Genomic DNA, 15,981 nt, shown 5'->3' on the forward strand with positions numbered 1-15,981 from the left:
ATTGGTACAACATTTTTACGTCACTACGAATGCTCCTGAATCTTATTTACAACAATAAAGAAAAATGAAACGTAGACGGCAAGGTATAATGAACGGGTGCTCCGTAGACGCTTGGTCAGCAAGGAAGGGAACCTCTCCATGTATAGTGAATGGAAGTTAAATGAGAAATAAAAAAAATAGTTACAATAATATGAAAAGTGAAAAAAGGATTTATTTTCAACTTTCATTAGAAACAAAAAAAAAACAGTAAAAGTAGTAAGAAAAATCTTGTGTGAAGGTACAATATATTTACCTTTGAGAAATCAACCATCTTGAGAGAAAAGTGATAACCGTCTACACTATGCAAAAATAAGAAATGATATTGTAATAGATCATATGAACGGTAAGTTGTACTAGCTGCAGCTGATCGTCACGCCGATTTAAAACAATATCACTGGATTCCAAGTTGTTACCCACGACAACAATACCAAAAATTCATCTAATGTAGGCGCATCAAAACAACTGACGTGTTCTCTAACTGCCGTCTGATCACAGCTTTTATTCTCTTATTATAACAATTTTGTACTCATCGGATGGCGTATAATGGCGTATGATCTTATTGCAGTTTGCAATTGTTTCAAAATCGGTCGCCCCTCGCCCCACTGAACGAACTATTGAAAACACAACGTTAATCTACTTCTCTTGCGCAATCGTCCATAAAATAAATCTGCAAAAAATGTTTAGTCTAGTGGTGCCAATATTGGTCCTCGAATATTTAATGATAAATATACTGAATTGGTAAATGAAGTTAAGTTTTTGTAATTACCACGGAATAGTGACAACTCTAAAATCCACCAAATTAGTTGTGTTGATAAAAAGTCAAGTCAGTTAGCACGAAATACAGCTACTTAGTGAAATAAGAAGAGAAATAGTCACAATTGAAAGATAGAGAGATTGAAAGATAAATCTCTGACAACTCCCACAGTCAAAACTTGCGAGGAAATCCTCTGATCCTTTTAAGATTCCTTGACCGTAGTTGATCTCCCCCCAACAATCGGCTCTCTTCACAACAAACGAAAAATAAAAGCAAGTATCTCACAGAAGAAATGTAGATGGTGAGGGAAAGATCTTCATCTATAGAATGAGTTCCTAGAAATTCCTAGAAAGAATTACCGTAAGGCTTATCAAGTTTATTGACATGCGATCAAAAACAGATGGCCAGATGGCCATATAAGTTCGTCATGGTTTATCAAGATAGAGCCGTTCGCCACTATGCTCAATTCGGTCAAAGAGATGTTGAAAAACAAAATGAAACATCATGATGTCTTGAGATAAAAAAAAAACGAAGAAAGTTTTTGAACGTCAGGAACAATCAATTTAGGGGACAATAACAAATTACTAGGGAAAAATAATAGATGAAGAAGAAAGATAGAAGTAAGTAATGAAAACAATACAAGAAACAAAAAATGCAAGAATACCCTCAATACCATCCAAAAAGTTAGAGATTGGAGAGATAAACGCAAAGAAGAGAAAACATATCAGATTAAAAAAAAACACTGGCGAATAGTTATTGATGAATATTTTTTTATATAATTGCTTTTATTAAAATTTCGAATTCACTCATAAATTTGAAATGTTTATTCCCAAAATTTTCAATTTGAGGAATAAATATTTTAATTTTTGGGATTTTTGTTATAGTTTCCCCAATATAATTTTGTAATTTTGTTCAATGAGTGTGAGTTTTTTGTGAAATAAGATTATTGGGAGAACAGTCAGATTCTGGGAGAATTAGAAAACTTTTTTCAATTCATTCTAGCTTTCGCTAACTTTTTTATTAGCTTCTTCAGGAATGTTTAAGTTGAGGTTATACAAATTAAGCCATCTCCACTTTACTTCAGAACCAGAAGAAATCTTTACCATCAATGGCAGTTTTTTTACAAAAATTCTGTACTTGGACAATAATCATTACAATTTCGATTGCCAACAATAGATTTTCAAAGTGTCAATCAGAAAATTCTTTCAAAAATTATATCTATGATCTTATCTTTCTGTACGTCAAGAATACATTCATTATTCCTTCTTTGGCGAAGGAGAAAAAAATGTGATTTATAACTTCAATAAATGATAAAGGGGGAACTGAAGAACACAATTCAGAAATACAGTTAGGTTAGCTTCGAATTATAAAAACCTCTTAATACATTAAAGATCAAAGATATTAATAAAATAATATATAATATAAATAATATATAATAGGTGATCCTTCCCTCTTCATGAGTTCAGCAACCCAAGAAGCATTGCGGCTGTCTTAATATGAACGCTCAGTTCGATATAAGTTCCTCAGATCGTAATCATCGACATTTGAATAATTTTTGGGTTTTAGGCGAATTGAAAGTGTGATTTGTGATGATTAAACGCGTTACCAAAGTGTTACTCCTCGAATAACTCGATTATTGAAATTATTGAAATGATTATTGAATTTTGAATCAAAACTTAGGTTTTTTTAAACCCCCTGAAATGTCTTCATCGAAATTAAAGTAAAAACGTTCACATGACTTCTATAATACTTTCTGAAAATTTTATGCTCCTAACGTTATAGCGCAAATAGCTATGACCATCTATGTGATCATTTCAAATAGAGAATATCTGTTTTGAAGCTCAAATGTCTCTAAAAGTTATGTAATATAAATGACAATTCTGAAAGAGAATTTCATCTCAACTCGATTTCCATATAATTTTTGTTGTAAAACGTGCACATCTCTATGCTTTTTAGCTATCAACTCCTCGTTGGAGTGAAAACAAAAATTTCAGGGGATTCTGCTTGATTTGAAGCCTCAAACCCGTTAATTAAGATGATAATGTTATAATCATTGTTAGACGACTATGACATAACTTTTTCCGCGAAATGAATAGAAGACTATTAATTCAAGATGTGGAAAAATTATACCGTCTTCTAATTATAGATTTCCATTGAATAAACGATAGAAAAGTTTCATTTCAAACGACCTCACTAATGTACAAGCTGAATTTTTACCAATTAGTTGTTTCGGGCATTAAATTTGAATTATGGTCGTAAGTGCTAATAATTACGGTCCTGTTCTTTATTCGACCTATACAAGGTCACAATGATCCATTAAATATAACGCTTAAGATAGTACTCATGGAAGTGTAATGTGAATTATTGTACTCAAAAAAATAGAACACCTGAAGTTTATCACAGAAATTGTCCATCTAAATTTCGGGAATCCGTCACAATCTAGTTCAAGATATAAACTTGCTGTCGTTAACCTTCAATTTTGTTGATTCCGAGGTGAGCGCACTTTGATCGGTATAGATGAATATCTCCAATATATGAAGTGAAGCTTGCATTACTCTGAACTTCGAAGAATTAACCACAACTTGTGAGACGGTGCATGTGATTCGTGAAAGGAAAAAGAAGGAAATTGTGAGTATTCATTTCTGTGTTCATTTTGAATCAAAATGAATGATTATTTGTAAATATTCTTCCATTTCTCATTATAAGGAATGAAGATACATAAAATTCTGTGTATGTACAGAAATATGGGCATCTTCAATTAGCATCATGGTTAGATTTTTCACATATCATGTGAATAATTCATATGAAAAAATTGAAATACAGATTCAGTATATATTCTCGAAATTTTCATAAAACTCAAAAAATGCCTACTATTTTACCTCTATTATACCAACAATAAATTTATCTCATTCCGGAAAATTTAATAACCATTAAGTTATACAAACCTTTTAATCCCACATGGTTGGGATAGGGAACCAAGTTAAAGTAAATTATCTGTAAATTGAAAGGGACGGTATAGGTAATTAGAATTTTTGTTGTAAATATGCTCGAACAATTAGGCCCGGTTGCTCAGTTCAGGATTAAGCCGAGATTACAGCTGATCCTAGATTAACCTGACAGAATTGAACGGAAATGTTAAAATTAATCTAGGATTAACTTTAATCCCAAACTGAGCAACCGGGCCTTTTTTAGAATTGTGTTTAAAATAAAAAATCGCATAGGGATAAGCATTTTGTTATTTAAATCAAAAACTACCAAATGAGCTGAAAAATGTTGAAAGGTGATTCTTGTGAGAAGACAATTATTATGGAAATAGTGATTATTCGAAGAAAACATTGGCGTACCATTATTATGATAAAAAATATTGCAGGGCATGTTAACATGGACGCCACTGATGAAAATTCAAAATTCTGAATCCAGGTGGAAATGAAATTTATGAAAACTTCGCATGTAGATACCAATTTTGAAAAAACGGAGAGAGAGTATTATCACCTTTCAGCATTCAATTTATGTATTATGTAACACCGGATGTACTCAAAATTTTCGATAAATGTGATAAGGGAAAAATTAACCGATAAATATCTTCTTCATACATGGAGCTATGAATTCAATTGATTCACACCAAGTATAATAATGATAATCAATTCCAAAAAAACCTGGAACTTTTTCCTCATCTGTTCATAAACATACCTAATATATTATCCACAAGGCACAGTGAATTATTCTTAGACAACATCCCACTATTGAGTAGTTAGTTTAAACTTTGAAAATTACGATAGATATCGATTGAAATTCAATCTGGGAGGATTCTGCATTTTCTGAACCTTTTTAGGGTTTTCACTCCCAATCTCTGGAACAAAATCAATTGAAAATTTGAAATAACTTTTTTTTCAATTCATTGTCAGGCAACAATTTTTTCTACTTGATTTGCTCCTGACAAATCAGTGTAAGAATTTACGCAGGAGCCAATCGGTTATTTCAATTGATTTTGTTCACGAGATTGGAGTGAAAACCCTAAAAAGTTTCAGAAAAAAATTACGATAGTTGATAATCAATTATATTGTATTCTATACTCTAGAAATATTCAACCACGAAAGTACAATTTCTTAAAAGAGAAATTAAATTAATAGATATTTTCAAAATCCCTTGATATGATAATATTGTTTTCCCCGAAAATCTGTATCAAATTCCATAGTATGAAACATAAACATTCTATCGTCTTTTTCAAGATCGCCGTGAAATGTAATATAATGTGTGAAATGTAACTCCCACCCCATAAACCAAACTATAAACCATAGATTCTTTCAGTAGAGACATTCAAAAACTTGCATATTATGTAGAACAGCCCTGTATAAAGGGAGAAGTTCGGAAAAACATAATTTTCCTTCGGCCGTATTCCATGTTGAAATTGAAGAAAATCGATATTTCTCTTGAACTAACATGTACGAAAGCGTCGTAGGAGGGCCACATAATATTTTAAAAATACTAAATTGCGACTAAATTTAATTTAGTTCCGACCAAATACTGGGTGTTCTATGACGACGTGGATCTATTCTAGCTCGAAATACAAGTTGATTTTCTACAAAAATATTCGCCCACCTGAAGATGTTCCTGCGATAGCGAAACATGTGATGTGGTTCAATAACTCATGTGAATGAAAGTCATGTTATTCAGTTTAATTATGGATATTCATCGAGTATAAGCCACACCAATTCAACATTTGAATGGAAAATGCATCTGTTTGCTTTGAAAAAAAATTGAAAACTAGTTCCTCCATGTAACAGGCAAAAAAAATCTAATTGATTTTTTTTTTCCATTAGACAACGTATAACTTTAAGAAATTGAAAAAAATAGCTCAAAATGATCACCATCCTTTTCAATAAGAAGTTAACGACATATTCTGTAGCAGCACAGCAAACTCTTATTTGTAAAAAGAGTATCTTGATCACGAGAGCAAGTTAAGATACATTTCTGCGAATAAAAAATCTTATTTTCTTCTGATGTACCGATCCTGATTGCCGGTTTAACCCTGGGTCACACGTATTGAAATATTTCAATAGTTCATAAAAAGCCTTAGCCTTCCTCCTTCCTCGCATAAAATTTGATGGGCGTTTATTGATTAAACCTTTCACATTCTTCTGAAACAAGAATCAGATCATTTTAGCAGATCTCAGCGACCTAATGGAATATGATTTGTTGATTTGGTTTGTTGTGAATGGTCTATCTGAGCCTATCATCTCAATATACATATTCATTTATTCCATATGTATTATTATGCGTAATCTTGTGAGATTTAGATGCAAATATACCTTAAATTATTATTATTATTCATAAAACGAACCTTGATTTACCGATATTCTTGAATGTTTACATACCTACAGGTTTTCAGAGGTGAAGTGTATTTTTGAATCTGATGGTTGTGGAGTAGAACACCAAATGAAACTACTTGTTCACCAGAACTAGCTGTAGTCAGCCCACAGATCACAAATCTTTGTAATCTGTGAGTCAGCCCAAAGAAGCTCACAGACGAACAATATAGTTGTCTACCCACACAAAAGATGAAAATGGTCGCAGTTCTGAAAGGCTGAATCGTATTCAATGGATCCTAATCCCAATCAATTGATTCTAATTTTTCCATTGCCGACATTATGAATTTTTAGTTGCAGTAGAAATAAAATAGCGGCTTCAAGTTGAACTAACGCATTTTCTGGTTAGGGTCAGATTCCATCCAAAATTTGTTTTGGGACCTTAGATATTAAAATTCATCCATTTGAGATTGCGACCGGTTTTTTTCATTATTTAAAGAACTGGTAAATGCGGAAATGGGATTCAGAGATAGATCGAAATATTTCATTGAAGTTGATTATCTTAAAAATGGTTCGATTCTATAGAGAATAGTAAGGCGACTTAGGTTTGGAAATGCTGATTTTCCAATATTCTGAAACTCTTGATAGCAGCTCCTAAACGATGCCCCAGGTAGAGTCTGAAATTATAATGAGAGTGAAAAACACTCAACAACTCTCTATTCGACCTTCTCGAAGACAAAATTAATTTCTTCAAATGAAGGAGGTTTATTATGCGGGTAACTGACTCAAAATTTTGTTCTATAAAGCTAGTTAGAATATGAAAAAATGCTGCAAATTCTGCACAATCTATAGGAAAAACCGGGGTTAGTTGGCCATAGGGGTAAGTTGGCCCAACGGATTTAATTCCTACTGCTAACGTCTGATAGCGCTAATAGTCATTCATCTGAATAAGAGAAAGTGCTTTTTCAGCAGGGATGTCAAATGGGGCAAGTTGGCCAAAGAAGGTTTTTTATTTGTCAGAAGGATATTTTGGAAGCTGGCCCATCAAAATCAAATGCAGATTTATTTTCTCTGGAACAAATACGACCTCTATCAAAAGCTGAAGCTCGAGTTACGCAACGCACCAAGAGATCGAAAACGTAGAACCCAGGCAGATACACCAGTTAAAATGGAGCTTGAAAATGAAAAGGAGCAAGCTAAAGTCAAGAAACCTCTCAATGTAATGAAAACTAAAATCAATTCCAAAGTTTAAGTCGCCACAAAAAATTTATTTAGAAAAACAGAAAGAAAACCACCCCTATGATGAAGAAGACGACAGTTTCTGCCGAGTGTATCTAGAGTTATATGCCAACAGTCGGAGAAGAGATTAATGGGATCAAAGCACTCCGTTGCAAGAACTGGGCTCATGAAATTTGTACTGAGGGAAACATTTTGTTTTATATTTGCGAGAATTGTCTAGCAGATCGATATTTTTGTTCTAATATGATAAGAATATTTATTTATTCTTATTATTTCTTTATTTTATCCCTTCCTGTGTTAGAAGTATATATTGTTTGAATTATGGAGCAAATTACCTCAGATCTTTGGTGAAGGTTGCTCCAGGTTCGGGTCAATAACGCATAAAGTACATTATTACCCTAGAACTATTTGAAGTACAATTTATGTTGTTGTAATTTAGAGAAGCCAAAACCTAAAGTATTCTTGGTAAGTTTTGCTCGCCAAGCAATTTCAATTTATATAATTTAAAAAAAATAAAGTTCAAAAAATGGGCCAACTACCCCTTTTTCCCCTACTTAAAATCATTTGATTTGCAAAGTTTCGAAACATTCTAAACTGAATTATTTCAAAAGTGACAAAGAAATTGAGAGGATTGAACGCAATACTATATTGGTATTTGTCGTAGCAAATTTTTGTGCCCAATTTTCAATCCTCCGAATTAATCGACTGTAGGCAAAATCTGCGAAGAGAATTATTAGATTTGTATACTATTCATCGAGTTATCTCCAAGAGAGAGGAATATCTTATACACGAGGTGAATCAAGTTTTCTCATAAATAACAAGAATACCAATCAATGATAATTTTTTGAGTTCAGACCCTGGAAAATGGTATTTCATTGATAAGCTACATGCATACTGCGTGATCGTAAACTTGAAATTTTACTGTCAATGGGAACCAGGAAGATATGTATTTATCACTATTCATTTATTTCAATATTATTTATGATACTAAGGTGGCCGATAAAAATGAAATATATATAGGTAGGGCTACTTATGGGCGGTTCGAAATTCTAGTGAAATAATATTAGTAAAACGCCAATTTCTTTTCTCTATTTTTGTATCAATGAAATCTTCCTTCACAAAGGACAACGAAACTACTTATAAAAAAAACATTTGTGGAATTTAAACTATAAGCAGGTACGTAATAGAATAAACATTAGTCTGCGCTATAATTTACACAGAAAATAGGAAAACCAATAAGACGTTTCAATAAAATTGCTGAAGGATATTTCAGTTCGATAGAGCATATCTGGAAGGAACAAAATTTTCAAAAAGGTCCTGTCAAATCCGCCTACTTTGATAGAAATAAAAATTATGACTATATTCTTGAGAAAGAAGCCACATGTGTGGCTCTGACTATACTAGGTCATTGGCCAGCTTATAGAAAACGGGCATACAAAGCGCCTTGTCAAGGCTTCTTCATACACATCTACCGATATACCGGATCTACCTATTAGAGCCTTTATGAAAAGCTCATTGAGTTTGAGTAATATACTACCAGCATTTTTTCCTTCCCACTGTAATCCACGATTCATTTGCAATTAAAACGTGCTGACTAGGGCTGTTTCCCAGTTTCACAAAGCTTTAACGGAGATCCAGCGCTTGATTGATGGATTCTGTATACCATACCTACATAAAATTGTGATCTATACATATACAGGTTGACCCTTGTTTTATAATTAGTGGCCAATAATTCATAACTCTCTTCTACATTAACGATGAAGAATATTGGGGAAAATACTAATAAACTAATATTATGTAAATATTCTAATAATTTCTTTGTTTTTCTCATTGCAGTCGAAACCATGGCACCTAAAATTGAGAGAATCATCGAGAATATAGAGCTAGGTGAAGGACCACATTGGGATATCTCAGCTCAAGTACTCTACTTTGTAGATATTTTTTCCAAAACTATCAACAAATATGATCCTTCAACTAAAAAACACACCAAAGCCCACTTCGGTAAGAAATCTTAAAAAATAAAAGTATACCTGAAATCATACATTTAATAAAAGTCAAACAGTCATATAATTTCGGATACTGAATGTAAATATACAATGAATGATGAGGATAAAAACTTCATGTTTATATAATCTTTATTTCTATAATTCAGTTAATATTTTAATCATAAGAAGTACAAAATATAAATAAAATTCATCAATATTTCGAATAAAAAACCTGTTTCTTTCCTCATTTCCAAGCCAATATGTATATTATTGGCAAATTTGGCGGTTTTCGGAATGAAAACATGCGACGTGCGTTTATACAGTGTGTCCGGTAAACCTTCTACAATATTGAAATTGAAACATAGTCGTTTACAAAATCAGAATTTCACCTGACTGAAAACTCTATCATTTTCGAAATGATAGCCATTTTTAACATTTCTCGATAATCGGTACATACCCAGCTCGAATTTATTGGGAGTGTTTCAAATATTTTGTCCCCTGAAGGTCACAACAAAACAATTGATACAATTTTTGAAAAAATACCACCGAATTTCAACCATTTTAGTATATTTAGATACATTACCGCCTACAGAAGTAGTTTCTTCAGAGGATAATGTAAGAGTCAACCAATAATCTATAGATATCAAATATGGCTTTTTACCCCCATTCCTTGAAAAATTTAGTCAATTTCTGGCAAACTGTTATGTATGTCTAAAAGTAACACTCATCACTAATCTTCAACAGAGTAAATATACAGGTTGTTTCGCCACGAACTGGACAAACATACGAGTATGTATTCCTGTAGATGAAATCGGGAGAAACATTTTTTGCATTATGATAAATACCCCGTTGTCGAGGCATAAGCCACATACAGTGTGTTTAATAATGTCATTTCTCGTAATATCTATTCTGTTGACTGTGGTAAGTTGTGTGTGAATTTTGAAATAACAGCTTGAAGTCTGCAGAGTTCGCGTTTTTCTCCCAGTTGCTAAACTGGATTTTATGTTTTGCATATACTTGATTTTAAAGAATTTCAATTAACGTATTTTAAAAAATATGTTGCTTGAGAACACAGATCCAATATCGAATTGATTGATATTAGGCCTATGATGAAGAAATTTTTGTTGATGTGAAATATTGGTGAAATCTGTTTTTTTACCTTACCAGTTCCACTGGATATTGTACAGTGTATTTCACGTAAACGAATCTCTGGATGTTGTTGCTTATAGATTGAGCAAAATTAAAAATTGTGATACTATAGTATGTAGTATCAATTTCCCGTATATTCCCCGTATATACTCCTAATGCGAAAATTCAATAGTGTTGATCGAAAAATAATCAATGGATCATGAATTAAAGAACATCGATCGATTTATACTAAGTAATAAATTAACTTGTCGTTGATTTCTACACTATAAGAAGTACTTAGAGTGAGACCAATTATTTTTTCAGATACCTACGTTTCGTTCATTATTCCTGTCGAAGGAGAGGTGAATAAATTTGTAGTAGGATTAGGTAGACATATTGTTTTTGTTGTTTGGGATGGTGAAAGTGATAAAGTTGAAGAAATAAAAATGTTGGCTGAAGTGGATCATCAGTCTCCTGAAAGTATGGAAAATAGACTCAACGATGCAAAATGTGATACGTCCGGAAGACTGTGGGCAGGTAAAAATATTAGAATTTGGAAATCTCTATAGTTTGAGAAATTAAGTTATATAAAAGCACTTTTTATGCATTAAAAATATAATCAAACATGCGAATACTGTGATAATAAAATAATAAGCCATTTTTTCCTGAAAAAGAAAGGTAATGATAATTAGGTTTCTTTCTGAGTAACAAAATTAATGACATTTATCAAGACATAATAAAAAAAAGTTCGTTAGAACGTTGAACTGAACCGAAGCAGTCTAATAATAACCTCTCCAATAAGATTAACACACTGACTTTGAACTAACACAACATACAGGAATGAGAAGTCTAATAAAAGGATGAAGACTTAACTACAAATTGGGTATTTCGATATTACATTCATTCAATACGGATTCTTAGTTTGGTAATCATTGCTTTTTTCATTATTTTCTCTTCATTCTTCAGTATTTCAATGGATCCTGGACTTGAATATACGAAGGTTACATTGATGTTGGGTTTATGCAGGGTTCTAAGAACTAAGACTTAAGGAAGGAACCATGGAGGGTAGCCTCCATAGAAGGCACTGATCCAATAGGCGTATGGCAATCACGTGAACGCCATCTGCAAATTGGATTGGTTCTTTTCTTAGGTCTTAATTCTTACACGCTCCATAAACCCACTATTAAATAATGACAACTAGTGGAAATATTTTATTTTATATAGACAGCCAATGCATTCTCATTTCGACTTTAGAATATAGTTAGTATTGCCCAGTCGATAACAATGCTGTACCTTATAAAATGAACAGTAAACAAACAGTAATTATGTACTCAGGAAGTATAATAATATCCAACGATAATGTCAATTTTGTTCTAGTTAAGTAAATCTTGAGCCAAAGGTTTCGAATTAATATGAGCGCAAATCCACAAGTTAATGATGACTTCATGTTGTAGGAACTATGGGTGTTGAGAAAATCAATGGACAAGTGAAGCCGAACATGGGATCATTTTACAGTTATGCAGACAGGAAATTGAAAAAACATTTCAATCAAATTGGAATTTCAAATGGTCTTGCCTGGAGTAGAGATAATAAAAAACTTTTTTATATAGATTCCATGAAAGGAACAATTGATCAGTTAGACTTTGACTCGTCAAATGGTGATATCTGTAAGTACGCATCAATGGTTTGCGTTAGATGTTTGATGTTTACGTGGAATTTTGAATTCCGCGATTGAACAGAAAATCTCAAATGCAACTACCTTCAAGCTCAAGTTATACTGTACTTGGTTTTATTGATAATTCGGTTAATTTACTCACACTCAACGCCATGAACATCACCACTTTTGTAAGCACCGGAGTGGGAGATGTAAGAGGTGAAAATCAGCTGACTTAGAGGGTTGGGAAATTGATATCTGTGATCGAACCGCTGCATGTTGAGGGCCGCGAAAAATGCCAAAGGAAAGACGAATAAGCAAATACTCTCGACCCGGGAACTAGATTCGAAATAGGAAATAAAAAGCTTCAGAAAATCGAGATTTTTTACATTTACTAACGCAAATACAAACAAATCTACGTCAGTCGACAGTTTGACAAAAGTGGGGTTAGCACAGTCAGGGATGGGTAGTACCGATTCAACTTATCGATAGCGAATAGTAGAGTTTTTAGCCTCGATATTTATTAAATTAATTAATAATTGTATTATGGTTTTTTCAAAACGAATCGGCCGAAAAGGTGGATTTCCTGGCCTGCTTGTAAGACATATACATATATCTACGTTGGCAAGAGGTTAGAGAAAAAGAGAGCAATCTTTAATGCATTTTGGCCGAAAATGTTTCCGATAAAAGACTTGAAATAAAGGAATAAGTGGATACTTCAATACATCTTATTGATGTCCGCTTTTGTTGAAATTACTAAACGGCTAATGACCTTTGTAGTCGATGCCGATGCACACCAAAAAAAAGGCAATAAGTGACGGAGCCAATGGTAGCTCATGAGGACTAAGCCACAATATATATGAAATGATTCGCTCTTCTCATTTTATATTTTTTTACTTCCTTCAATATGTGCAGGACAGCAGAGCCATTATAAAAAAATTGTACATAACATGTAATTGAAATGTATAATTAACGTAAAAATTTGAGCTCTTTGGGTGGAAAGTCTAATTCGATATTGGACAGGAAAAAGTAGTCAATGAAATCATTAAGAGTTCTCACTGAAAGTCGATTTGATTACCATTACTATTTACAATTTATTCATATATTAGGGACGAATACTTAGGTGCCAAACATATAGTACTAACACACACTCATTACACTCCATTGGCTGACTGAAAATTGAAAGCAATCGAAAATTGCCGATAAACGCTCTGTGGATGTTCAACAATCACCACCTTATAATAATAATATATTTTTTTATTGCTGTAGGAGAACTGTTGAATAGAATTCTTCTGAATAATAAAAGTTTACCCGGTATCGTACCATTCATTATTGCGCTTTTAAATAATCTCAAAAATTTATCCATAAACCATGGAAACGACTTTTTAGGTAAACTCTATTATTCGGCACAATAACTCTATTATAATTATTGGCTTCAAGCTTCAATTACATAATACCCAAGAAGGAAGTTTTATAGAACCATTTCATTCAATGTGGCGAGTCGATGAACCAAGACACCATTTGGGTTGGCAGCGCCCTAATTTCAAATATTTTCCTCCTCATAAACTAATTTGAAGAAAAGGAATTGTTTTTCTCGATTTGTTCATCTCTTGAATATATTATATTTTATGCAGTATAATTCACATTTGCAATAAATTATTTTTAGCTAATAGAAGAACACTATTCACATTCGAGAAGAACCAGTTGAATGGTTGTTTACCAGATGGTATGACAATTGATGAAGACGAAAACTTATGGGTAGCTTGTTTCAATGGAAACAAAGTAATTAAAATCGACTCAAAAAATCCTGAGACTTTATTGGACACTATATCTTTACCAGCTAAACAGGTAATTGAAACTAGGGTTTATAAAGCAAATTTTGATTTCATCATTAATCCAGCCTGGCAACCTCAGTTAATCAATTTTTTCTCTTCCTGTTCTCTCATTGCATTACATTTAAAACCGAGCGGCGGCAAATTTTATGGTAGGAAGAAAAAACGTACCCATAAATAGGCAACAATAATTTAACAACCCCTTTCACAGCGGGTTTTGCAAAATTTTATTTTCCGATCAACGATTTGGCATGCACCAGGCTTTCACAATGAAAATCTCTGCAACTATATTATTCCATTCCTGAGTATATTGGAGAAGTAGCAAGAACCGGGCATTAGAAAAGTTGCCCACATGTTGATAATTTTGACACATTCGAACTAGAGGCATTATATGTAGCTCTTAAAAGTAATAGACAGATTGATTTCTAAAATATCTTTGAAAGTAAGCTCTCTTAAATACATATCTTCAAGGAAAATAATAAAATTTCCACAGAAAACACCGAGTTATAGATAAACATATATTATTATACACCCAGTTTCAGGAACGTCCATTTTAATGTAATGGTACCTTTAAAATTTTAATTCTTCATTAAACGGGGTTTGCGTTTCAAGTAACCATATTTAATGGAAACAATAGTTGTTCGTTTAATTCAGTCTGCAGGAAACAGTTTCAGCTTCAAATGAAGGATTTGACGCTTTATCGTTAAAAATTTATTGACCCGGTTTTGTCTCATCAAATAAATTCATTACCGAACCGAAAATTATTAAAAAATTACCTAAGTTCTTGCAACAGGCATTAAAACAATGAAAACATCAAATTTAATGCACTATTAATTCATGAAGTAAAAAAAAACGAAAGAATTTCTTTCATTATTTGATCAACTTCATTCTGTAAGGCTTACCGTGGATACAAAATTGGTTATCTTGCACGTTGCACGGCAAGATTTTGAATCGGTTACAGAATCATGTAGATTTGTATATCAAACAATGAAAGAAATTATTTTTTCAATTTTAGTGCATTACCATGAAAGAATGTATTTAAAGATGATTTTTTAATAATTTTCATTAATTGTTTATTTAAATAAAAATATCAAACTAATAGAATAAAAGTGGCCGACATGTTTTCTACCATAAATATCATTGAGGTAACCCTTTGTGATGACACTAGAATTTTAATCCGTAAAACTAATTTCATGAAAGGAAAAGCCCATTGTTACTGCTAACAAACATTTCATCAAAATCGGCGTGAAGACTTTTGGAGTTATTAATGAAAAACCTATTTTATAGTAACACTTTGATACCTCCGTTACTCGGGAACGAAGCAAGTTAGGACACACGTCTATATGAACTTTTTTTCATGAAATATGACAAAGAATCACCCCCTGATTAATGATATCATTTTAGTCACACCCTGTATATCGACTTATATCGAGTTGGAAAACTCATTTCTTTTAGATGCAATACTTCTGTGTGTGTATTTCAAAATATAAAATAGTAGAACTTTCTGCATAATATTGAATAAATGAAAAAAACAATCAGAGAAATGCCTATAACACCCATTAAATATAACCGACTGATTTTATATGCGCCAACTACAACACCTTACGCCTTATAAGAGGTTATTGAGTAATACGAAGAACTCAACTGTACGTTTCTATTGTTGCGTATGTATTTAATATATTTACTTTATCTTACAGGTGACTTCAGTCGCATGGGGTGGATCAAATTTGGATGAACTTTATGTGACCTCTGCGAAATTCTTGGTAGATGGTATAGTTCTGAATCCCCCAGACCACGGGAGCATCTACAAAATTACTGGACTGGGCACTAAGGGATTACCAATGTCAAATTTCAGGTTCTAAATGAGAGAAAAGTATTCCAAGTTTTATTGTATTCTTTTATAGATAATGAAAAGTTTTATTCCTTTCGGTGGTCTTTTTTACCACTGTTATTTTTGATATAAACATTCATGAGGCAAAAATATAGTATTGTGTTTTGTGGAATAAAGGCACTTTTTAAAACAGACAATATTCTTTCGAAGATA

General features: G+C 32.6%; 1 protein-coding gene across 1 annotated transcript; it reads left to right on the forward strand.

The window, feature by feature from the left end:
- The first annotated feature begins 3,104 nt into the window (after positions 1-3,104).
- Positions 3,105-15,962, forward strand: LOC123311997 (regucalcin-like). Its single transcript, XM_044896163.1, has 6 exons — positions 3,105-3,421; positions 9,175-9,339; positions 10,776-10,988; positions 11,906-12,118; positions 13,772-13,953; positions 15,635-15,962. Exons 2-6 carry the CDS (start codon positions 9,183-9,185, stop codon positions 15,797-15,799), a joined length of 930 nt encoding a protein of 309 aa, XP_044752098.1. The 5' UTR covers positions 3,105-3,421; positions 9,175-9,182; the 3' UTR covers positions 15,800-15,962.
- The last annotated feature ends 19 nt before the right edge of the window (positions 15,963-15,981 follow it).

The sequence above is a fragment of the Coccinella septempunctata genome, chromosome 4, assembly GCF_907165205.1.
Source record: "Coccinella septempunctata chromosome 4, icCocSept1.1, whole genome shotgun sequence".
Lineage (NCBI taxonomy): Eukaryota > Metazoa > Arthropoda > Insecta > Coleoptera > Coccinellidae > Coccinella > Coccinella septempunctata.